We start from the raw sequence: 26216 nt of genomic DNA on the forward strand, positions 1-26216 counted from the left end.
TCCGGGCCACTGTGGCGTGACCTCCATGAGGATCAAATCCGTTGATCATTTCGCTTGTTGACCTCGCAAGGTATATTCTCACCCGTCTAAAACCCAAATGAAAACACATGCTAACACACAAACTCGGGTATGGCTTGCCAACAATATGAACGCTATAGATGAAGCAAATTTATTGTTCTTATTTTAATTCAAAAGTTACATTCTTACCCTCGTTATATACCGTGAGCATTCTCCAAGCCTTTTATTCCTTCCAAAACAAAGAAAATAACTGAAGCCAATGGACCTAAAGGCAGATCATAAAACTCATGAGCAAAAGGCTTTGGAAAACCATTGTGGCTGTCAGTGAAAACCTCAACTAACGCTTAAGAGCAAAATTGTTTCCTCGAACAATAACTGAGCCCGTTTTGACTGCGTGGAGTTGCAGCCTTCAGCTAGCCTTATATAGTTCCTTCTAAATGTACATTATTTCCTACAAAAATTCTGCAAACCCTTCCTTGGCCATTACACAATGTTACTTTGTGTTAAACACTTCGACAACTTTTGTTCATTATTCAGTATTAACGCAGGCAAAGGAAATGGGCTACGGCCATAGAGGGTCTGCATGGCTGCCATCTTGCAGACCAGTGTTTTTGTTCCACAGGGTATGCATAAGGGAGATCTCCCTGTGGAACAAAAGAACTGCCCTGCAAGATGGCTACCATGCAAAGCCTCTATAGTTTTCGCAATTACTTTTAGCGTACCATAGGTGGGCAGACATAGCCGTAGACAATAGTGCTGCTTCTGTCAGAGGTCAGTAACATCTGGGTGTTAATTTATCTTTGAAAAGAATGGCTTTGGTTCTGAACCTGTACGAAAAAGGTCAGGTTCCTAAATTGTCTTTTCACCGAGACAATAAAAATCGCCACTGGAAATGTCATTTTGTCAGCGTTAATGATACTTAAAATATGCGACTGAGATTAGGTTAACTTTCTGATTCGTCACAAGTGGTGTGTTGTCAAAAGTACCGTGTGTTGCATTACTAACTTACAGTGCAAAAATTCTGCTCAGCAAATTGTGAAATTGACCTTCAACTTGCCTGATTTGGTAAAAGTTCAACCGATCATGTACACATTAGTTAAATAGAAGTGGAAAATAATTTTACTGCACCATAATGATAGTACTAATAATCGAAAATTTATAACGCACCGTTTCCATAAATATGAACAAAGGCGCAGTACAGGGACAATTTAGGAAGATGAATGGGTAGAATGAAACAGAATAAGAATTGAAGCAATGGAATGCGATTGCTTTCAAGCCCCTTGGCCGCTTGAACCCAACTACTGCTTGAACCTTGACCGTTGCGGGGTAGATAAAGATCTTCACAATGGAGCGATTGTTATGAAGCTCATACGTCACAAGTCCAAAGTTCCCACCTAAATGATGACAAGTATTTTCTGGTGGTAGGTCACAATTACATCACCACAACAGATTCCATGTTAATTTGAGGGCCATCTTTGTATCTGATTGTTTTGTTGTTACTCTGAAATGAACTACCTTGCAAGTGAGCAATCAGGTGAGTGTTATCACTTTTATGGTGAAGTTTGACTTGAGATTGGTGCAAATTGTTAATGTTCCTGTTGACACTGCGTCAGTTAAAACCAAGTATCATTTAATGGTTTGACATTTTGATCACCATGTCAGGCAAAAGGAGCGATTGCTTATTGTCAGATACAAATGCTGGATGTGGGTAACAACCTTAGAGAACGATTTGAACAGACTCTTTTTACATGATGAAGTTAGGTTCGAGTGCACACTTGAACATATCAAACTAAATACTTGCAGAACAAGGACATGGTTGTGTGGGGTTAATTTCTAGAGTATCAAAGACATACAAAAGACGTTCGCAACGCTTTCAACTTTAAAAGTCTATTGAGCAGTAAACTTTGTCACGATATCTATTTTATATTATTATGTCATCAAATATAAATAGGACAAGCTAGGTCCTTTTTGATTCATGAATGCATTCTCCACAAATAAAAAAAATTCCTAAAATGGTCTACCTTTACTGTTTAGCCTGGCAAATGGCCGTTTTCTAGATACATATAATAAATATTTTAAGACAACTTGACATTAAATATGCCAGAATAATTTCGAATGTGGATTAAATAGCTATTGTAATAAGAAATAGGAGAAGCAAGTGCAGTTATATAAGTTGTTGAAACGAACCCGTTGTTTAAAGATAACTTTAAGTTCTCTTTTTTTTCAAATATCGTGAATCCACATTTAAAATGATTTCACCCGTAAAGCCGGCTTGCCTAATGCACTGGTCGATTCATTGCACGAAATAGTTGCATTACCCTAACTGGGGCGTGAAACGTGTAAGATGTATCGTTGTTTAATTTTTAGACAACTTTTCCCTTACGAGTGAGATTAATGCATTGTAATTACGAACACAATATTAACCCTCCAAGGAATCCACTTCCCCCGGTGCTACAATAATGAACGCGAAGTCGTGCCCTGCGAAACCACTCTGAAGAAGGCAATGTTTCCCGTTGGTTCTTCACAATAGCACCCTTCCACCCTTCCAAGTACGCACAGTCACTTTCAACCCTTGACAAAATGACTCACCACGCGGAAAGCATCCTTTGCTCTATCTGATCTGTCCTCTTGGGTATACAGCCAAATACTTTACACTGGATAATGATAACAAACTACCCTTCACCAACATAGGAAATTGTTGGCAATGACTTCCCTTCTTTCTATCTTTTTTTCCAGACTAAGCGTGCGTCTTTCTGATCCTGCAGACGCTGGCCGCACTAGATTTGTAATCTGGCTCGACATTATCTTGAAGGATGGATACCCACTACAACACCAATCACCATACTCAAGTCCATCACAACCACCCTACGGTCGTGACGACTGCTGTACCCATCGGGTCAAGAGAGGGTCCTCGAACCGCAGGGACAGCTGCAGGAGCGTACATCACGTGCGCCATTTTCTTGGCCGTTTCTGGGTTTATTTTTTTAATCGTCGGAATTATATTCAGCACGATATTTGGATTTTCCACTACGATGGGGGTCGTGGGGTTGATCCTTGAACCGGTGGGCATTCTCATGTTGGTTCTGTTCGGTATATTATGCCGGAGAGGGCGAATAGAACAACGGCGAGCTCTGGTGACAGTGCAGCGAAGTGGAGCAACTACCATTGTGTACGGTCAGCAGCCCGTATCGTCGCTAGCTGCTGTTCCACTACAATCTTCAGGAAACTATGGTCATCCTGGAGCGCCACCCATAGGCCGGCCAATGCCACAGGGGTCCCCAATCGTCTACGGACGATCGGGGGTAGTTGGCTACTATCCATCCCAGGCAGCGATACCCTCTGCACCCCTTGCACAGTATGATTAGTTTGGTCTTATTCAGTTCCATATCGGTTCCTCGTCATGCTGCAAAATACAGTTACTGTAATTTGCGGCATGACACCAAATTACAGACAGACTTCCATCACTTACAACTACAGATTACTAAAACAAAAACGTTCTGGTGACCACTGTGGTACTATTATAAGCAATGGCTAAGTTTACTTGTACATGTAGCAAATAAACAGAATCGACCTTTACTACTAACTCCAAAATTCCCATGCTGTGTTTTTGTTTATTTAAGAAACTAACACAAACACTAATTGAACCAATCTATTTAAGTGAAGATTTGAACTCGGCATTCAATCCTTTACGTTGATAAACTGACATGTAATATAGCCGTATTTTTATTCATCTTCTTCTTGTTTTACAATTATTCCAATAGTCATCCAACTGACCCTTCTGCAATGGCCGATCTCCCACCGAGTTATGATGACGTAGTCAACAAAGAACCTACAACAGATGAGTAAGCAGGAAAACTCCGAAGACATCCAGTTACAGTTCAAGGATCTCTGTTGCATTGTTGAATGTCTCAACCCGCTTACTAATTTCTTCATCAGCATGACGAACTGCAATTATTCTATCATTTTCACCTGGTCATCCTTGGATTCATTAGTTTTCGCTCAATGAAGAACTGGTGGAGAAAGTGTAGTTGATTTGAAAGGAATTACCATTAATCAATTTTTCCTCGCTATTTTACCGGTATTCAAGCGGGCGCTGGGCCGGGCATGACAGTGGGCTTATATCCGGTTCGTAAGTGTGACGTCACTTCAGTTTAAACAACGCCCACTGCACATGCACTGCACATAGAGTTACATGCATGTAAACATCGCCGTTTACATGCAACCATGCAACTGGAAGTTAATGCGTAACTTCAGCGATCGTCCAATGGGAGCCTGCAAATCGTTGCGCGTCCACCTCTGTGACGAAGTCACTTACGAATCGGATTGGGAAATGTTTGTGACCCAGTGACCGACTTGCTTGAATTGCATTGCTTGTGAGTAATTACATTGATTATCGAAATGCAGCCTTTATGGCATCATGGAAAGTAATAAGATACAACACAAAATGGTAAGTTAATTAAAAGTTAGTACAGTATTATTTATTTTTATTTCCTCAATTCAAGCAGACCGCTCAGCATGTGAACAGAAACAATGAAAATTGCAGGTTGAAAGTTTAACACTGTGTTGAAATTGAAGGAGAATCTGTTAAAGTCACCAACAAGTATGATAAGTAAAAAAAAATTCAAAGTGGCCTTGGTGCCCTTTCAGTTGACCTTGGTGCCCTTTGGTTTTGAGAGCATTCAAGACCAAGTGGCCTTGACCCCCTGAAGCTTAAGGTTGAAGCCTGCCAGTGGTGTCAGCCTCCTCCCCCATCCCTGCTTAATCCCCTCCCCCCATCTCTCTATCCACCCTGTCCTCAGTTCACGCCACAAAAATATTTCACTTTTACACAAACAATCTAATTGGAGCTTACATAGGAATTGTCGAATAAAACAATTATAGAATTAAACAAACGAACTAAGGTCCGCTCACAAGGAAAGTTTGGCTAACCGAAATTCTTCACTGTAAGGCTGTTTTGTTCTAGTTAGGTTTACATATATAATTCAGATAGACCTGATGTATTGAAGTGCTCTTCTTTGAATGTTCCATGACACTTCCAGAAGCAACCCTTACCTAACCAGACGAAATAAAATCTTAGCAACAAGGAGGCTGTCCTATAGGGAGGACATGGATAATGCAGCTCTTGTACATGCTGCGTATCAACAAAGGAGCCAATAACAGAGGTACAGCCGGTGTTGATTTTCAGTGTTATAGTACTAGTACTCGAGTACTACTCGTCGACTACCGTTTTCAGAGTACTCGCTCTCGTACTCGGACGTCCAGGCACTCGTAGTACTCGAACTACAGTTCTTGTACAAAATACTCGGAACTCGACATCCGAAACTTGTACTCGAGCATCAATTGAAGTACTCGTACAACAGTGCTCGATAAAAAAATCCTTTAGGTTAACTCAGGGTGATCTTTGTTCAAACAACGGGGCAGAAACCGAGAAAGAGGAGTGGCTGTGGCCCCGTCCTCTTTGTCTTTTCACTGACAACTTTGCAACGTGACAATTAAAGATGAGCAAAACTGTTTATTTCAGGTGTGACGTTAATTCCAACAGATTTACCACCTATCGTGCAGAGTGTCACAGATAATGGTCGCACATCACCTATGTTTCACTGCCATAGGCCGTGGAGACATTTTAGTTTCTGCGGTCGCGCATGCGCAGCAGCCTTCAGTGTGCTGGCAGCTCACTATTTATACTACCAGACGACGGAAGTGATATTTTCGTGTGTCTGAGATCCTATAATAAATTGTTCGCCACTTAATAACAAAATCCACCGGAAGGGTTACAATTCTGGTAGTGTGTGAAACAATCATGACAGATCTCCTCTGTTTTAAAAGAAATTATTTGAAATGAGCAAATTAAAAGAAAAATTAAATTTCACGACATAAAACTAATCGAAATCACATTCAATTTTTGTTGAACAATTCAACATTTAAAACTCCTTTTTGAAATATTTCTCCAGTTTTTCCAAAGGAAATTGCCATACTGTCTAAAGACCAATACTTGCTGGCATCGTTACGGGTATTTTGCAGCTGGCAAGAAGTCTGATGTTTGAAAAAAAGCGTAATTTTCCAGACCCCCCAATAAGCAGTGTTTATACGCGAAACACGCCACTAGACACGACACTAGCTACTACGTGCTGCTTCTGGGTGCCTGAGCGATTTCCAGGGGTTGCACGGACGAAGTCTTGGGCCACGGGTTGGCAAATTACCCTGTCGAGGCGGAATACCGCCGGAATGTTCTGAGTCCAGACACCGGCAGTCGACGATACAATGTCCAGTGTAAGAAGGATGTGTTACCGTTCCTTGGTGTACGGGTGCTCTAGCGTGGTCCAAATCGACTTTACCCAACAGTGTTGCCAAATCTGTGTTGTAAACTTCAAAATCATTCATTTAAATATTATTACCTTCGCAGTGCTTTCAGTGTCGTGAAATTGGTCCGAAATTAAAAAAAAAAGTCGCATCCGAAAATTGGCACAAATTCAGTGTGAGTGTTCTGAAAAGTGGTGCACTTGAATAAATCTTAGAAAACTCCACTTTTTTTTAACGTCGACATTTCTTAGAAATTGATAACGAGAAGTTATTATTATGCCTTCACCAACAGTACTCAAATCGAGCTTGATTTTATAGTTATTAGGGCACGTTGAGAGAGTTATTGTGCACTTTCAAAATACAGAATTTCATTGGTCATTTTAAGCCGGTAAATTAAATGAAGAATTCTTTCAGCGCACTAGGGGCCACAATAATGTTTTACGAACGTAGGGAGATGCCATGTCTGTTATTCTCAAATTAGGGGTCAATATATATGCTGACATTTTTCTGTGAACCTGTTACATCCGCCCAGTGGAACCTGTCACTAATATGGTCTTCAAATAATACACGTATTTAATTAGTAGGTTATTGTATTCTTTAATTACTCTTGGAAATTGAAGAATGTTTTCTAAACTAACAAAATCATTTCGGATTAGGCAGGGAAAAAACTGAATCCCATAATGAGTAGAAATACCCATGTACATCCAAAACACAATGAGTGAGCTCATATTTCTTCTAAATAGCACGTCTGAATCGAAGTCAAGAGTCCCCAATGCTTGACAAGCTCTCCATCTTGACACTGACATTTATGGAGTGCTTCTTGTTCCTCCCAAAGTGACCCATTGCATTAGCACAAAATAAAATTCCACAGGCCAAATGATGGAATTACTGCAGAGATCAAAATTGAACAGGTGGCCTGGTGATATATATTTTTTTCTAAATCAGCACAGGTACTGTAGACATATTCCTTGAGAATGGTTTCTAAATATCACTGAATGAACTCATTAACCTCTAACGTATTTTCTATTTCATCTTTAATGAGTTTCTTTTTCTCTAAGGGCTTTGTGGTATTTCCATTTATGAGACTACATATATAAAATTCAGAGGTACAATTTAGATTTTTTTCATTGAAATCCTGCTGTATTTATTTTCTCTTTCAGGGCAGATTTGCAGAAGACATTGCCATAATGTGGTGTCAAGTCTTCCGGTGCTAACATATTTCAGATACATGAACATGTAAATTATAGGATACCTTTCTCATTAAGACGATTAAACACAGAGTAACTTTTATAAAAATGTCATTGTTACTTTTAATTTAACATAAAATTACATGAGAGAAAATGCTTTATAAAAATCAACTGAGAAAAGAAATATGAAAAAAAAATCGTTTTGTCATTGATACGTCATGTTTGCAATCTACATATTTCAAATGGTAAAAATACCTTTGCACTGTAACAATGTTCGTACTGAATATTCTGATCATGCCAAAATAACCCTCGTGACCATACAATTATGTACTTTCATGTCATACAGTAATAAACATGAACAATCAAAACAGGTCAATTACTGGTTTATTTCAATAGATTCCTCTACTGTTCTTGTACTGTTCTTATTTCCCTGCCTTCAACAACCATGCAAATTACCCATCACGTAGCCTTACCCCCAAAGGCCATACAAGGTTGAAATGTAAAAAAAAAAATTTGAACCCTTGAAAATGATCTCCCCAAAAATACTTGGTTCTGGATCTGTCCTCGGACATGGCACTGCTGTGCCTAGCATGATATCCTTGGAAGAGCTTTGGCCATTCACCTCTGAGTACATCAGCAAGAAAGTCAGTTTGAATTCTTGTTGCTGAAGATCAGTGTGCCACTGAGCTGAAGGAAAAGCAGAGTTAAAAGAAGTTCGGACTATTGTGACTCCAAACCAAGGAATAGATTTTCCAGCTATACAGGAGATATTGCCAGGCTGAGCCACAGATTTAAGATCAAGTCTTGACCAGGTTGAAACAAAGTTAAGACGTCAGCAAGACAATTTTGTTGGCTTCAGCCAGTTCTACACTGGGTATGGAAAACATCTTCAAGTTGGCAATGAATACAAGTAGCAGAACCATTGTCAGGCATAGGGGTTAAAAACCAAAATGAATCTTAAAGTGTTTCAATACAGGCGATTCACAATACATTGCACCACCAAGAGTTTGCTGCAGACAGGCCACGTTTCAAATTTATTGTCGACACGCTGCTCCGATTAAGCACATTCTGCTACATAGCTTGGGGGTATTTGACTGATTCAGTTGTTCCCTACACCACACAAAAGGACCATTTTGACTACCTAACACCCATTCACAATACGCAATTTCGAATTTTCAACCAATATAAACCAACAATCAGAAAAATTGAATGTTCCCATGCACAGCGCAGATTTCGCAACTGTATAGCCCATAATGTACTGTGAAAAGGCCTCTCCATGAAAATCTCTTGGTGGTACAGTGCATCATGAATCGCCCATGTTTTTGTTGTAAAATATTTCACTTTTTGTTAAAAAACAGAATATTCATAAAAACGATTCAATTGAATTTGTCATGTCATTCAATTCATTAAAGAGGTTACATTCTAGAATACTTACAATTTTCTCTGGGCAACCTTCCAACAGAAAGCATAACTCTCCATATGCATCTCGTTGAGCATGTCATCCCGTGGATCTCAAGCAGGGAAGTTGGCCTTGGATTCCAAGGCTAACAGGGTGAGGAGTTTGTTCATGCCAGACTGGACATCAAACTGATATGAGGAAATCCTGAAAAACAAAATTTATTTATATGTATCATTAAGCACCACAGTAAGTTCAATCAATTTAAAAATGACCAAAAAAGCTTCACAGAATCACTTAATAAACTGACAGGTATGATCTGAAGGCTTACATAATGAGGTAACAATATGAAAACACGTGCTTGCAGTTGTACGTGAATCAGAAAGAGTTCCATGCATAAAACACGGACGGCACTTGACATCCTGTGCATATTGTATATCTATTTCTACGTCCATGGTGTATGGGACTGGTCAGAAGATTTTAAGTGTTTTCTAAACGACTTGGTTTTTTTCCTTCTAAATTGAACTTTTCTTGACATTTTTGTAGGGAACAATTACTGGCGTCCGTATATCCCGAAAAAACTGTTGCGTTGCCTGATCCACATGCACCGGACAACGACTATGTACCACCATCGACTAGGCCACTCAAGTTCCCAATTCCAGATCTACAAAGTATGACCATATCTCTTTAAGTTGTGCAATTTCAAACGATCTCTTGATCGACTTACTGCGCATCATTGTGCAGCACCCGTAACCTTAGCGTGGTATGCCGTTGTGGGCATTTCGATGACTGAAAAAAGGTATTTTTTTTATTTTTCGGTACGTACTTATACATGTACATGTAAGGAGGGCGCTGTACATGCTGAAAAAACGTAAAATAAAAACTTACCGTTCTCTTCAACAGGGCTCCTTGCCCATATGAGACTCATTCCACGCCTTATTTTTGTTTTTCCAAACATAGTTTTGTGGTGGCAGGCTCGGGAAAACTGGAGAAATATGTCACTGTCCACCTCAAAAGCTAGTGATTTTTGCATTTGTATCAATTACATTCACGACGTCGCCAAGGCGAAAGATACATGTATCTTTTGAAGTTATACTTTCACAAATTAAATTGGAAGGTCTGAAATTCAATTCAGTTGCGGAGAAAAAACAAAAACATCAATTTAGAGATGATGATATCCGATACACTCTGAGCTCAAAACTGCGATAACTGGGCAGCAATCTTCAGTTTGCACGGGTGCAAAACAATTTAGCATGCGCACAATCTAAACGGCCCACTGAAACAGGTGACGTGCTCAGCTCGTCAAGCGCCAGAGGCACGTAGACCTGCATGCACGCAGCAAATTCCGACATGCACCAATTGTTTATCGTTTCCATAAAGCACGCCACATCTTGACTCCCTTAAATAAAACAGAGCAGTGCAGGGCAGCCCAGGTCATTTGCATACCTGCCACTTCTACACAAAGCCTGGTTATTTACCGAACTGCTACGCTCCATGCTGGTATTCATGGCAGCTGTGAATAACTGCCACATCGTACGAATGGATTCCATACTGCACACTCAGGCCGTCAGCTAAGTGAGTAGCAGTGTCAGTTTTGTCTGTGGTGTTATTCATGTAGGTATTACAATCAATCCAATTAAATTAATCTATGTAGTGCAATTCTTTGTAGTGCATTTCTGGGGGGAAACTGAAAGATTCATAGATTATTTTGTGCAAAAAAACTTGTTGGAATAATTTGATGTATTGCTGCCCAATTCACTTCCTCTTATTTGATAATTTACTATTTGTGTGACTACATGGCATGGCATGTCAGCCAGCGAGCAACCCTTTATCTAAAATGTTTTCAGTTGTCGAGTTTTGGGTTTACAATTTGACCAGAGAGACACACAAAGTGAGCATGCGTCTTTTTGATTATTACATCGGAGCAACAGCGCCATCTATTTTTCACCATATAGGAATAAGTTCGATATTCGGACATCACTTGACATCTTGTGCAGAAATCCTATGAGACTGATGTAGAAAATTGTTTTCTGAGTAAATGCTTCAGTTTGACTATTTAGGGCGTTTTATTACTCTCTGTTGGCTTATAACCACTGCAAAAGAAGGGAAATTACCCAGAATAAAATTTACAATCTTGAATGCTTATAAAAATACTGTACACTTTCATACTACAACGATCCGGAAAAAATGTCTTTTTTCATCCAAGGTAGAAAACGGAACTGTTGCTGTCCAAAGGGAAGGAAACTCAGATTTTTATTCCGAAAGGGATACTTTTTCTCATCAACGCCACCTCTTCAAAAGGTGGTTAATAGTAGCGTTTTGAAAGTTTGGCGCTTTCATTAAAAACAAGCACGCACAAAACGGGTGCAAAATTTCTGTCTCCCGCTCAATTTCCCTTTGGATGCAATGGAGGGCGTCGATCTTCTGGAGGAGAAGAGGAAATAGGCTCTACACTTGCTTACAGCTCCTTCATGATCACAGTTGGAGGATTTTCGGGACTTGTGGCGGTTTCTGTTTCCGGTGTTTCATGGATTTATTTCACAGCACCACCCGTCTCTAAATAACTCGATGAACAATTACTTGGCTTCTCAGGCGAAGTAAAATATTCACAGCTTGTGTTTTGAAGACCGTCTTGATATCTGAACATGAATTTATGAAAGTCGAAACCCTTAAATTATGTTGGTTACTTTCCACAAGTAGTCGACCGGGAGATCTCCAAAAGCGTGTTTTTCGAAACATCACGTCCAAATAATTGCTCATGCAAAGCGCCAATGGAATTATGCGGCTGTATATTTGAATAGTATATCCCTGATGCAAACTTTATATACCAATATTATCAACGACCATGCAATGTTCAATTCTCTTGTTCAGCCTGTTTCTTTCAATTTTGCGAGTTATCGAACATTTCAAACGTTAACGACTGCCAGAAATGTGAAAAGATAAGGGCTATATTGAACCTAAACTCTCATCTCCTCTTTTCCCCCAAACCACACGCCGAAAATAATTATTTTTCTCACTCAGTCATACAAAATGAAAATCTGCAAACTGTAGAGAGTACATGTTCCATTTGAAGCAACATAGCACAGAATATGATAAATGTGGAAGTTAAGTGCACTTCAGAAAACCTCGCAAGGAATTATCATTAGGCCCTATTAGGCCTAATTACAACTGAAATATGTCAATTTAAATATTTTTTCTAAATATATTAAAGAAATGTATGTGGAATGAATATTTGAAGAAAATATCTTTTTTTTGCACATTTTCTGGTTTGGATAGTAGAAACGTGTAGGTGTAGTAATGCAATTCATTCCACTAAGTTAATTTTATTGCTCATATAAACTCTTACATACACAACTGCATAGTAACCCTCAGTCGACTTTCTGGTGGGATTAATTAAACAAATTCCATCCAAATTATCTCAGTCAATGTCGGTCGGCCTAGGAAACTCAAACTGAATATGCAAATATGCAAGCCATTGCATAGAGTGCATTATATTACAGGCTTTATGTGAGATTTGATGACGTCACCAATGATTTACATTGTTGATGGTACAATAAATTTTAAACCCATCATAGAGGCAGGCGTTATTCAGTCAAATGTTGATTGTGCAACTGCAGAAGTCGGTATCAGAATGTTTGGGATATATATGGACATCCTATTTGTAAAAGCTCGTTTGAAAAAGGCTACTGGGCGAAGATGGATCGCTCTGGGCATTTTTGAAGCATTGCTACGCTTTATGACTGTCTGGTTGTTAATTGTGCACTGAAATAAATGATAAATCATGGAAATTAATTCCGCTTGCAAATCGCTCCCCATGTGGGATTTCTTTCCGATAATGCTTAAACTTACGTCAGCTTTATTTCAGTTTGTATGTGAAATGTCATTCCTTCCCAAGTCATTTTCTGAACTTTTTTCACTTTTCAGACAGTGCGGTACATAAACAGTTTTGATTCTCCGCAGAAATGGACAAATACGTCACATTCGAGGAATGTATGTCCCTTTATCTATATTTTCATTTTCAACAAATCCTTTTAGGAAATTATTTAAAAAGTTGTTTCATTGGTTACAGGATTCTTTACAGTTTACCCGTTGAAATTTCAACAATCCTATGTATCTCAGTTTAAGACATAATAAAGGCAAATCCTAGTTTTCAAGGACGCCATTTCTTTCTTTTTCCTATGCATGTATCTCCTTCGGCTCTTCGGTCGCTCATGAGACTGTTGCCCTGTAACTTTCCGATTTTAACTGACGTTTTGTCACGAAACTTACAAAAAATCTCCGACTTCGTCTAGATCGTGACATGTGGAGGATAACCAACCAAGCCATATCTCATGTACCAAAGGATGAACAGTATAGCGAATATGAAGGAATCAGGCTCCCACTTCATACCGCCAAGGTAGTGGAAGACCTCAAGACATGGGAAGTAAGACACGACGACGTGTGGATCATAACATATCCTAAATCAGGTAGGAAGATTGTAGTTAAAATTGGAAGAGAGGATGACTGATGCAGGACGAGACAAACAAACTGACAAGCACAATAACAGAGACATGGAGAATACTGGGAAGGTCTTGAAAATGACAAGAACCGTTAGTGCATGACCAGGGATCTTTTGTTTGCGCGCCCCCATCCAAGACGATCGCCAGGGTCGAGTTCGGGCGGTCTGTTCTTGACAGGGGTTTCTTTTTCGCGCTCGAACGGCGGGAACACGACTCAAGAACACTGTTCTCGGAACAGAATCACACACCACCTCCTCGTCAGGATTTTACAGGAACACACGGAAAAACTCGTGAGATTTTGATTTTTGAACAGCTGCAGAAAGTAAAAAGATGGCTTCCAAAGCCATAGACCATGGGAAGTTTTGCAAAATTAACATTAATAATTTTCTGTAACACAGAAATGAATGTTCCTGTTTATATAGAAAAGAATTCAGCCCATCCAAACATTAACTCTCGAATAACGCAGCCCACATAAACGCCACCATGTTGCATGTTGCTTGTCACTAACTAGCAGCGATAAACCGGTTGTTTGTTCCCGTCGTTCGAGGGGCCGACCCACGAACAACAAATGGAGCTGTTCGTGAACAAACGGGAACAAGCCGCCCGAACTCAGCCCAGGATTACGTTAAAGGTCTGTAATGGGCTAATGTGATAGCGCCCTCATTAACGCTATCTCGACATCATGCCCTCAACCCCACCCTGCTTGGAGGGAAAATTGTGTTGTTTTGTGCTTATTTATTTTCCATTTGCACAATTATTCTAACAAGCCACAGCAGAGTTCGTCGCTGTCCGGGGGGGGGCGGGGTCGACATTCATTAATTTAGAAACTATTGTTTCATTATATTTACTAGTTGCGAAAGACTCGATTTGTATGTTTGTTTTGGACTCGAGTATACGGGGGTCTATTTAGCTCAAATAGGTACTGACGCCTCCAGTACGTCCATTTTGCGGTTTAGGATGGGGCCATTGGCAAAGAAAGGGTCTTACTATAGCTTACGAGCCTTGCCGTTGATATATCTTGGTGAAAGTCGGGTCTTACTATAGCTTACGAGCCTTACCGTTGATATATCTTGGTGAAAGTCGGCTATAACTCTGTCGAAAACTGAATGCGGATTTGTTAAGGTAAGTCTGGTTCCTCCCGCTCCATTAATTGACTCTCATCACTATATTATTATTGGTGTTTCGGTGACAGAATTTTGTTTACTGGCAGGAACAATTTGGACCCAAGAGATAACGTCAGCCGTGATGCATGATGGGAACCTTGACGCTATCAGGGCTAGGCACGTTCTCTTCCGGGTTGTTTATATCGACAAAACTCTACCCGCAGAAATCAGACGGCTGAAAAATGTTAGTCGGTGACAGGATTGTAGTCGAGCCCCTGGCAGAGTCACTAACACATTCTGTGAAAACTTACACCTGAGGATTACTATAGAATCCAACCCAGGATTGGCTGCGTCTAATGATTCACTGACTTGGCCGCCGACGTGTTGTTAATTGATTATACCGGTTGATGCGTGGATATTGTCCACCGTAACTAAATAATTTATAGACACGACCATGGCTCAAGTCTATAGACTTGGCCACGAGCTTTGCTAGTATGGCTTTTATTTGACAATCTCTTAAAATAAGAAATAGCATTGTAAATGGCAATTCTGATTCATCGTTCCAGCACACGACTGTCGCTGGTTGAATGAAAGCAATAAAAGGTGGGTCATCGTTCAGTACTAACACGTTCAACTAAAAATTACGCAGGTTTTCGCTGAATCATTTCCCCTTCAGGTTCCTGACAGCCATCGACTCGCTGAGGAGATTTCATCGCCTCGTGTTCTCAGGAGCCATCTCCCGGGCCCCTTGCTACCTCTTCAATTATGGGAAAAGAAGCCGAGAATTATCTACGTCATGCGTAATTTCAAAGACGTAGCGGTATCCTACTTCTACTTCATGAAGATGGCTATCAACGACAGGGCAACTCTGAATCAGTCCTTTGGGGAATTTTTGGATGAAATGATGTCAGGAAAGGGTACATATTACAAATACGTTCAAGATCTTTATTTACTCATGAGTTAAGGGAACAATATGGCCGCTCCTTAAAAAGCTAGAGCTTTTCTTACTGACAGCACTTCGAAGGATTTAACTCAGCAACTTGTCACAATATGCGACTTCCATGACAAAACTTAGTTACTGACACTAGAATCAGACGGACAAATTAAACCCGTGTGAATATATATTCAACCAGTTTGGACAGTTTTGGGGAGGGTTCTTGCTTTATTGAAGTGTTTTAGCCTCGAATTTGTTAGCTTGTACTAATAAATGACAGGAATAATGACTTTCAGGGAGACTATCGCTATTAAACTGAAGTCGTTTTGCGTGACCATCTGCAGACAAAACTGTTGATTGTTCATTCACACGCGCAATCTCAGTTGACTAATTTCAGTGATCGATTTTCCCCATTCAGTTCCGTATGGAACATGGTGGGAGCATGTGTTGTTCTTCTGGAAGAGAAGACACGAGAAAAACATCCTCTTTCTTCGCTATGAAGATCTGAAGGCGGTGAGTCTTTAATTTTTCAGACCTATGGTTTATATCTAGCCTTTATTTTGCATTGAGCCTGTACATGTCTCTAGCAGTTAGCTCTTTTATTTTACTACATTGAAAGAGCTGTGGTCTTATTTGATGTCGAAAATAATTTGGATTTGTTATTGTTTATTGTAATCATACTCTTCTTCATGTTTAATTTTAAGACTTTAACTTTAGCAATGAGAGATTTTCCCTGTAGCAAATGTCCAGTTGAGGAATGGTCGTTGAAGTGATGGTAAACAAAACAGTTATCCAAAAGAAAATAAAGTTTATAGAGGTTGTAATACCGTGTGGGTTTTTAGTGGAGATTTTATTGATGTCCAACATCAGGATTTGCGAGGAAACGTGGAAAAGATCTGCAATTTCCTGGGGAAGGACTTATCTGCGGCGTCACTTGATGCAATCACGCAACACTGCTCTTTCACGGCCATGAAAAGCAATCCTATGGCACACATCGACCTCATTTTTGATCGACAAGGGTTGCCAGAGGATGTAACCTTCATGAGAAAAGGTTGGTTCAAGTCGAAAAGGCAACTCTAACTGAAATACAGGTAGTAGACGGCAGCCATAGATTTTACTCAAAGATTTGAAATATTTTCACTCAAAAGAATCATTAACAACACGGGTTGATACGAGCTATGCGGCCCCTCGGTCAACAATCGCACAGCTTTGGACAACATGAAAGAGGAAAGAGAAATAATCGATGCTTCTTGCTTTGCACAAATATTGTTATATTTCATCGATCATGTTGTCCAAATAATCATACTTCGATTTCCCCAGGAGAAGTCGGGGATTGGAAATTGCATTTTACCGTGGCGCAAAACGAAGTCGTGGAGAACCACATCGAGGAGAAAATACGCGGGAGTGGATTGACCATTAAGTCCTAAACGGATGCATCAACGCCCAAGTTTGGATAGTAAAAGGGAGGATAGCAAACGTAGTTGCAGCGTATCTTGCTGTCCCAGCTGAGGTAAAAGGAAGGTTAACAAATTGAACCTTTGCTTTGGAAACCGACTGTGTAGATTTTACACCTGATCAAAGTTGTCAATGTTGTTTAATTTTTCCTAGTGGCTGGACTAAAATTGAAAATATCTCTGGTTTAAAAACGTTATTTCTTGGAATATATAGATAATCTTTGGATTTTTGGGATAATTTTGGTAAGTTTTAGCTACATTGGTGCGTTTTCGCTTAAGTACGTCTTAATTTTTGAACCCAAGGAGAAAATAATACTTTCAGGAATAAACTTGACCTATAAATTTCTTCTGGGTATATATTGGGTATTTCGGCGATTGTTATTAGGAGCATTTTTTTTCCAGTTCGTCTATTTTTCCACTCCAACTATTCACCTCGGTACATTGTTGGTGACGGCAATGATTTCAGCTGACGGCAATAATTCCAGCGTGCCCTTTATTAATGCAACTATTTCTCTGTCCTTGTCTCCATCACTCGTGTCTTCAATGTCTTGACAATTTTGCTGCCAGGGTGCCTCTATTTAATTCTGAGGTTCTCATATCTTGTTGGCACCGGAGGATGTTCAGCTCGTTGAAATTAGAATATAACATGACATCTTGGGGAAAAAATAATTCATCTTTTTGAGTAACTTTTATTTTCATGATTTTACATACTAAGTAAAAAGAAATGCATTTTAGACATCTATCTTTAGCTAAAACCCATCTTTAAAAAGATGGGTTGGCCCTAATGAAAAATTGCCGAGTGTTTAGCAGCGTGAAGATATTAATTGTACTTATTCATCTTTTTGAGTAACTTTTATTTTCATGATTTTACATACTAAGCAAAAAGAAATGCATTTTAGACATCTATCTTTAGCTAAAATCTTTAAAAAGATGGGTTGGCCCTAATGAAAAATTGCCGAGTGTTTAGCAGCGTGAAGATATTAATTGTACTTGTACTCTACCAACCAGTTTCTGGAATAGCCCTATGATCCCGGGCTTCATTTCTCTCTTCTCTCTACCTATATTATTGTATTCTTGATACAATAGACATCGTTTACATCACAGCGATTGAGCCGTTCTTCTCATTAAGTATTATAGCTCGCCACTTATGCGCAATTCTCCAGGGTCTTATGCTAGACTTTGCATATGCGTCATTACCCGTTTTAATCCAATTACCATAGCAACCTCCCTATTTCTCCGCGGAAATCATCGAAATCATTTATGAGTGACATTGGAGCTAACGAAGCATGAAGCCTGTGGTAAAGTCTACCAGTCGCCACCGGCACTGCTGATGAAGCTGCCACCCAACAGACATAATATTCCACACCCAATGTTGAATAAGGATCTCCGTCGCATGATCTGCATATAATATATTCGTATGACTTGTTAAAATTAAACAGAAGGCTGTTTTGGCCTCTACCGACGAGGTGTGACAGTAGGCCTGTTTGTGTGCTTACCATTGTGAATTATTGGATGAAGTGAAACGATGGCAAGCCAAGAATGTAATAGAATTGGAGTTGCGACGTTCGTCACTTTATGGCTTGGATTCATGGTATGTCAATATGATTAGCATGAATTTAATTTGATATTTTATCAGTTTAAAATAAATTAGTATCGCTCAAAAATAATCATCATGGTGTTGGCATTGCAATATAAATACTAAAACGCTCCCAAATTGTAGCAACATAAGAGTAACCTCAAATATGAAATAATAAAATAATTGCACTGTTAAACTAAAGGACTTCATCATAACATTTTATAAGGTAGCCATCTGCGTTTCATAATTCAGTTTGGTAGTCTGATCTTGCCAGTCAACTTTTGGCAGTCAACTTTTAATTGTTGCAACCAGCAACAGTTAGCAGCACTAAAAACCGAGGGCAGATGTCATACGAAATCTTTGTGAAATGAAACGCTGCTGAAAACAAATAGATACAGACAAACCAACCTTTCTGCATTGTCTGAAGAAGAGGACATTCATTTTACAGGTACTTTCATGAATCATTCAACTGACCATCACCCGCAGTGAGATTAAATCATTCTTAAGCAGAATCATTTCCCAAAACTGACTTCAGGAAGAGTTAATTCTTCCTTGTTTTTAAAGTTCTTTTATTATTCTAGACCGATTTGTCAGGGAAAGACGGATAGAAAAATTCACACATTAAGTAAAAGCATACAGCCAGAAGATAAAAGATATCGCATGCAGACAAATAACGGCGCTTGGGTAATGCATTTAAAACTGATAAAATTATCTTTGTTTTCCTACGATTAATTCTCATTTTGTGTGATTTTTTTTCTGCGAGGTTTCAAAACTTTAGAGTAAAGAAGGATTTACTTTACAAAATACAAAAATTGCGCGAGAGCATTACAAGGCTGTGCTCATTCAGCGACTCGAGCTTTGTCCTAATATGCTGGTTGCAGCCAGCAGAAATAAGTGCCAAACACTGGGAAAAATACTGTGTTCTATAGCATTACACCGGTTAGTGTGTTCGCGTTCGGTGTTTCTCTTTTGTCTGTGCGTTAACAATAAATTCTACTGTAATCGCTTTTTAAAGTTTCTACCATCCTCGAAGAGTGAATTGATTTCCATCGACCCGTGAGGCAACAGTCAATTTTTATCGCAGAACAGAACCATAGTGCAGTTGTCTGTTCAAATAAACTTAACATTTTAAAATAGACGATTTATACGCCACATTGCTAAGTATTCACCTGCCCATGTCATGTAAACTAACAAACTATCAATTCACCGTTTTGTTTACATATCAACAGTAAGTCAAGTTTATTTTCAGCATCTAAAAAGCACACGAACAGTTAGTGTGAAAATTTACCTATTTAAACAGTTATGTTAAATAAACTAAATATCAAAGGGTAAGTTGATAGGTCGTGCACGATACTAGAAGGGAAATTAACTTGAGGAGTCAAACAAATTTAATGTCCAGCATTTAACTTATACATGTATATAGTAGCAAACTGCATCATGGAACTGTAATTTTCTAAAAAGCTAAAAACTTCCCAGAGAGGACCCGAGACTCGCTGACCTCAAAAAGGAACTCACCTTTCACCCTTAGTGTTGTGTCTGGGAAAGCAATGTGTGTTTGTCGATGACAATTGAGGGGTCCTTGGTGGACGCTGCGTGGAAGGGGGCGGTAAAATTGAAAAAAAAGAAGGGGGAAAAGGGGGTAAACAGTGAGAGAAGTGAAAAAGGAGAAGGCAAGCGAGAGAAATGACCAATTTGGTCGGAAAGGTCGGGAAAAAATTAAAATCGACCCTGGGTTCTAGCTGATAAGTGGATTTCATCAGCAATATTCATTTTTGCAGTCAGGTGAATCTTGATATTCCAGGAGCTCATTAAATTGTGCTGGATAGAAAAATAGTTTGTTAATAGGATTAAAAACCAGTTTAAAATCGTACCAAAATTTGCAATGAAACGATTAAATTCTTATTATCCTACTTACGGTAAGAAATCCGAAGTCTTTCACGCAAGGAAACTGAACGATGGACGACATGGAGAAAGTCTTTGTCCATAATGATCTGAGTCTGCTAAAAGAGGTTCAGTCTGTCAGTAGATCAATGAACAGAGTCTGCCAGCAGAGGTTCAGTCTGTCAGTAGATCAAGGAACAGAGTCTGCCAGCAGAGGTTCAGTCTGTCAGTAGATCAATGAACAGAGTCTGCCAGCAGAGGTTCAGTCTGTCAGTAGATCAAGGAACAGAGTCTGCCAGCAGAGGTTCAGTCTGTCAGTAGATCAAGGAACAGAGTCTGCCAGCAGAGGTTCAGTCTGTCAGTAGATCAAGGAACAGAGTCTGCCAGCAGAGGTTCAGTCTGTCAGTAGATCAAGGAACAGAGTCTGCCAGCAGAGGTTCAGTCTGTCAGTAGATCAAGGAACAGAGTCTGCCAGCAGAGGTTCAGTCTGTCAGTAGATCAAGGAACAGAGTCTGCCAGCAGAGGTTCAGTCTGTCAGTAGATCAAGGAACAGAGTCTGCCAGCAGAGGTTCAGTCTGTCAGTAGATCAAGGAACAGAGTCTGCCAGCAGAGGTTCAGTCTGTCGGTAGATCAAGGAACAGACAAGAAAATTTTCCTCTTTAACTTTGAAGTCACAAAGATCATTCAAAGATAGTCTCCTCGAGCTCAAGCCCTTCTGCTTTGCTCTAAATCACATCACCTGGAGATGTGGTCCTCCTAGGGAGTTCTGCTTCTAGGAAAGAGGTCCAATCTGGAACAATATCATTACAACACTACAGGGACTATATTTCAAACTCGTATTTTCAACCAGCATATATTAACATATTCCATGGCTATAATATGTATACTTAACCGTGGCCGTGTGGCGGTCATTATTACGCCGCGGACATTGTCATTAAATAATCAATTACATTAAACAGACCATTTTCATGCGAACATTATTTGTATAAACCAAAAGCGTTTACTTAAGTTGCTCTAGTCGATGAAAAGCCCTCCTTCCCAACTTAGGCCTGGGTTGTCAATAAGCCCAGTATCGCAGATACTGGATATAACCCAAACTGTTTGTCTCTTCTGTCTGCAACTAAATACATTTAAAACCCAACAACGAAAAGAAATACCAGAGACTTTCTATTTAGTTCTCAAGAGTCTACATGTATTTACAAGTATTTACAATATCTCGTCAGTGGGTAATTTTCGGCCGATCAAAGCAAACATAAGTCTTCACTTTCTTATTTGTCATTTATGTCACCAGCAGGCAATCATTAAGCTGACTTCATACAAAATTAATATAGAGCTCTCTTTGTTACAGTTTTAAGTTCTGTAATTGTCTGTAATAAGGGAAATGGACGCAATAAGGATATAGGGACCGCAACTGGTTAGAATCTGGCACGATCCTTGGAAACACCACAGCCTTCGAGTGTCCTATGGCCTCTTTGGTTACCTCTGGGTTGGGTTCTCCTTGGTCTGAGTAGCTTGAGCCCCAATAAATCTCAGTATCTCAGGTTTGGTCCCTCAACTTCAAGCCATATGATAATTAAAAACATTTAACCATATTCCACATAACAAATTTTGTTCATTTTTGTTTGGTAATAATCAAACGAACACTTTATGTTCAATAGTTCCTCTTTAAAACTAAAAGTTTAACATTAAAACTTACAGGTGTTTGGTTGACAGAACTGCTGAATTTCTTTCTTCGGTGTGTTTTACAGCCAAAATGCTCACAAAAAAATCCTGATAAATCAAGCACTTATTTTGAAGTGTAGTCTTTCGATAGATCACTGATAACAAAGCCCGCCGTAGCTTGCTACGCTTAGTGGCTGAAATTCATGCGATCATACAGCAAACACACACGTCTGTCTTCTATCGAGATCTGATCTGGTCTGCCCTACCTTGATTCATCCAAAACCCTCACACATCCAAATTACACATTTTTACCGTCCAGTTGGCAAACTAGCGCCTTAGCAACTTTTGTAAAGCACATGGATTTGTAATTTTATTCAGTGTTATCGCCCTTAATTTACACAACCATGGCTTTTATCAATACTGCTGCTAGAGACAGAACAAACCACAAGGCTACCAAAAAGCTACTGCCAAAAAGTTGCTAGCTGCAAGGACTATTACATAACGTGCATCCGGAGTGACAAAAGACTGGTTCCAAAGTGAGGCAGGTAGTACTATTGGTGGAAACTTCTGGGCTTAACCATTTCCACAAAAGGGGATATTCAACAAACTTCTACACGATGCGTGAAATCTGGCGACCCAAGGCGCCGAGTGTGCAACAAAATATCCTCTGCAACTGTACGTATAGAGAAAAGGGCAAGCATCTCACCACAACTGAAAGTAACGTGTGCAATTAAGAAACAGCGAATCTCCTGCAACCTAACAACAAATTGCAGAAAATATGCCCATCAATTTGAAACACGTTTTACTGAGTTTACAGAAGATTCTAAAAACACCAGAATTTTTTATCTTATTTTTGTTCTGGAACACTATATTTACGGAAAACAAACGCAGTTTTTAGTGTACAGTCTTAACCTGCGTTTATCTGAAAAAAATCTGTTAAACGTAGTTTTTTGAGGGTATGGCATTCATTGGACCCTGTTGATTTACCATTCAAAACTAATCAAACTGTCGAGGTATGAGAGCCGTTTCACAGAGCCTGTACACGAAGCTGTTTGTATGCTTCATCAGAGTTCTTTCTTGACCTGTTGCTCAAAGCTCCCATGCAGTCGATCTTGTGAAATATTTCGGTCATTTAGGGGCTTGCTCCAATTAGCTGATGTGTTTGAAAATCCATGCCAACCACAAAAATGTTTATCGTTAACAGTGAACTAAATATCTCTTCGTACGATGGACCGTACACGGGAGCTATTTGCTCATATACTGTAACGAAATCTCAGCAGGACCCCGCTAGTATAAAATTTGGGGAAAAGGAAAAACCCCTAACATTAGCCACTTGAGTATAAACAGGCTACCTCACCTCTCCGCAGAAGACTTTCAGCGGCTTAAATTACTTATTTCAATTTTTTTAAAATTTCTACAAAATAGTTTACCAAAATGAATGAGTAACATATAATTAAATTATTAAGCAAGTTGGTCCCTGTTTTAAACAGTGTGCACAAGACGACCCATATACTCCTGTACATGGCGACCAATTCCAAATGTATAGATCGATGCAAGTGAGCTTTAACACTTCAAACCCCAGCACTAACTTCAGTTTCGCTGCCTCCCGTCAGAGCTTGAACATGTGTTTGGAAGGAGCGAAACCAAAGTCTAAGCCAAATCCACTCGTTTCGAAAACGCCCTATGCGACCACAAGAGTAGAGTAGTCAGAATCGTCAGGTCTGGTATCCAGACTAGAACTGAAGCAGCAATGGTACTGCCCAAAGCTAAAAACCAAGACAAAAGGTATGGAGTGCAATTTGTACATGACATCAATATTCATTAAACGAAATTTATGGAGCACAAGAACTCACAAAATCAAGTCAAGTTAATTACGCGTGCCCTTCACTTAGGCCTGCTGGGTTCCACGCAGCAAACAACTTCTTGTCTGGCTGAATGTACAGATAAATCTGGTGATATGCCATTCTGAGGGTTCTTTACATTCACGCAGCTGGCTCAACCTGAGCGAGCGAGCGCGCGCGCACTTTGGCAATTGACTACTGCCTATTAGTCAAGGAGGAATTTCACGCGCGCGCACAGCCTGCGTGAGAACAGATCGACCCCGTAGCAATGGCTTCTTACCATTCTATAGCATTGGCCTGAAGGCAACCTGTTGATGTTCCATTCATTGCCGTTGCAACTCAGAATAATAATTGCGCAGTATAGGCCAAGCCTTTCTGCTTAGGACTTTTGATTTCCTACTGATTTAAAAAAGGAATTACAAAGACTGGAATGTTTGTAAGTTATTGTTTCCATTTAAGGGTTTTGGAAGTGTTTTACTCAGAAGCGTACATGTGCACCACTGTTAGGCCTACCTTCAATCGACGGTCCCTTAATGTGAGCATGCATAAAAGGCGTTTCTTTCATGACCTAAAGGGACTCTTAAGTGGAATTTTTACATAAAATGCAAAAATTCGAAAATGAACCTTTGCGTCGCAGTTAACCTCAGTTTCAAGTTTTGTTTCACTACTTTAATTAAGAGTTTTTGTGCAGTTTTTGAGGAAAGCATGGACGATTTTACATATTTAAGTAAGTGTACTTTCTCATGATGCATTTAACCTAGACTGGATGCCAAACGATTTCTTGTAGATCGAATGAGTGCATAAAGTTACAGAAGAATTGTGTATTATTGCTACCAGCACCATTCACTTAAGGAAGTCCAGGATAGGAATTCTGAGGGTAGAAAGACTGCCCACTCTTGCACTTGATGACGCGTTGATGATAAGTCAATGAAGCTTTACAGCACGTGCAGTCACTCACCTACACTAAATGATTATAAATTTCTGTAACCATGGTGATAGCACTTTACAGTTAACAAATGGCAATGGTTGGTTACCAAGGTTACACTATGATACAACCAATCTTATCTAATTAATGTGTAGTGTACCCACGCTGTCGTGCACGTAACTGCAGCATATTTTTGTTGATATTACTTTTGACAAATGCCATTTTGTTGAACATTAGACAGACGTTTTCAGAGAGTGTAAAAGCCTATATTTGTCATGGAATTGTTCCATCGATTTAAACAAACTTTATGACTGGATACAACTGAACGAGACAGTCTCAATGCAAGGGCGTAACTGGCATTTTACCTGGGGGGGGGCAATTTTTTCGAGGGAGAGGGGGTTTCTAGAGGTTAAAGCACCTATCATCTAATAACAAACCATTTAATTGATTGATGCTTTTCTCCAAAAAAAATTGGTCAGTTTTATTCACTCCAGTAATTTTCCTAATCTAAATTCCTTATCGGGTTTTTTTTTAAATAGTTTATTTTATTTTTCAGGGATAAACGCGATAAGTCAATTACCCAACGCGACGCCCGTGTCTTAAGGCCAGGCTATCAGTACTTTTGCACCAGTTTGCGTAAGAAACGAAAACTGAGAGCTGTTTTTATGTACTGTACATGTGTGGCACAATTTGGTACCTTGGTAAAAAGGGCATTTGTTTAGGGGAAAAAAAGCTCGGGTTCCTATTGATTTACGTTGGGCAAGATTCATTTGAAGGTCTTGAAACCTCAAGGTGTCTGATTAAAGAGTGTTTTCTACATACAATTTGAAGTGAAAATGACCGGCCCCCAAAGCCTTTCCTACTTCTTTGGGCACTTGATAAAGTCATTCTTGGTATAAGGTTCGTCGAATTCAATGTTTGTTTTCTTTTACAACAGGTTGTCGCACAGGCAGTGAATGGTAAGATATTTGTTATTTCTTGGTTGATGAATGTTTGAGTATTTCTTTCATTGTTCTTGGTTTGATTGATTTTGCTGCATGTACAAATCTCACCTTCTCTGTACCGAGCAAAAATAGCATCTACTTGTAATTTTCAATTGCCAGTGTCTTTTCAATTAACCGTCCCTTCTCTGAATTTATAAGTTATAATTTGTTCTTATTATTTTCGAAAAAAAAAAGTTCAGCATGTTGTGCTTTCTTTGCCTATCTTCTAGTTCATTATTTCTTTTCGAAAGGAACACCACAGGTTTTTCACCCTAAAACCTTTGGAGAAGCGATGCACAAGTTGGTGTACCACTAATGGTCATAATGAGGATGCTCGTAATGCGGAATAAAAAACAAAAGTCAACAAAGTTTTCCTGGTCCAAGTTTCATATTAATAAAACTCTGATACGCTTCCGGTTGCTCACAGTATTGTCGAGAATGCATGGGGCATGGGTAC

The 26216-nt window shown here is 39.5% G+C and overlaps 2 protein-coding genes and 2 long non-coding RNA genes across 9 annotated transcripts in view; 3 read left to right on the forward strand and 1 right to left on the reverse strand.

Moving 5' to 3' along the window:
* Positions 1-1397: 1397 nt before the first annotated feature.
* On the forward strand, positions 1398-4492 carry LOC110985239 (uncharacterized). The gene is made up of 3 exons (XR_002598955.2): positions 1398-1552; positions 2755-3373; positions 3780-4492. It is a non-coding gene; the product is annotated as an uncharacterized LOC110985239 (long non-coding RNA).
* Positions 4493-7996: 3504 nt separating this feature from the next.
* LOC110985240 (uncharacterized) lies at positions 7997-10246 on the reverse strand. Its single transcript, XR_002598956.2, has 3 exons — positions 9790-10246; positions 8941-9108; positions 7997-8192 (listed from the first exon to the last, which is right to left on the reverse strand). It is a non-coding gene; the product is annotated as an uncharacterized LOC110985240 (long non-coding RNA).
* Positions 10247-10341: 95 nt separating this feature from the next.
* Positions 10342-19481, forward strand: LOC110985238 (sulfotransferase 1E1-like). Of its 4 annotated transcripts, none has more exons than XM_022246116.2 (8): positions 10342-10476; positions 12826-12891; positions 13194-13367; positions 14611-14747; positions 15180-15420; positions 15856-15950; positions 16308-16488; positions 16758-19481. In XM_022246116.2, the coding sequence occupies exons 2-8, from the start codon at positions 12864-12866 to the stop codon at positions 16862-16864; spliced, it is 963 nt and encodes a 320-aa protein (XP_022101808.1). In that variant the 5' UTR covers positions 10342-10476; positions 12826-12863; the 3' UTR covers positions 16865-19481. The 4 variants fall into 4 exon arrangements, with proteins under 4 accessions (XP_022101808.1, XP_022101811.1, XP_022101809.1 ...); XM_022246117.2 differs by having other exon boundaries at positions 10359-10515; XM_022246118.2 differs by having other exon boundaries at positions 10359-10515; positions 12830-12891.
* The window catches only part of LOC110985237 (uncharacterized), a 57100-nt gene continuing 49227 nt past the window's right edge, over positions 18344-26216 (forward strand). For 2 of the 3 annotated variants that reach the window (XM_022246115.2, XM_087138919.1), the window contains exons 1-2: positions 18344-18482; positions 25714-25735. In XM_022246115.2, coding sequence (XP_022101807.2) covers positions 18417-18482; positions 25714-25735 — 88 coding nt within the window. In that variant the 5' untranslated portion in view covers positions 18344-18416. Of the gene's footprint in view, positions 18483-24266; positions 24288-25713; positions 25736-26216 lie in introns of those variants that run through there. The other variant, XM_087138918.1, reaches the window with a different exon arrangement.

The sequence above is a fragment of the Acanthaster planci genome, linkage group LG07 (genome assembly GCF_054643075.1).
Source record: "Acanthaster planci isolate LZ-2023a linkage group LG07, COTS_SCS, whole genome shotgun sequence".
NCBI lineage: Eukaryota > Metazoa > Echinodermata > Asteroidea > Valvatida > Acanthasteridae > Acanthaster > Acanthaster planci.

Excerpts from the sequence above, each read along its gene's own strand:
- LOC110985238 (XM_022246116.2), top strand. The coding sequence starts at position 12,864 with ATGGACAAATACGTCACATTCGAGGAAT. Across the intron at positions 13,368-14,610 it reads CATAACATATCCTAAATCAG|GAACAATTTGGACCCAAGAG; the intron begins GTAGGAAGATTG and ends GTTTACTGGCAG. Across the intron at positions 16,489-16,757 it reads TGTAACCTTCATGAGAAAAG|GAGAAGTCGGGGATTGGAAA; the intron begins GTTGGTTCAAGT and ends CGATTTCCCCAG.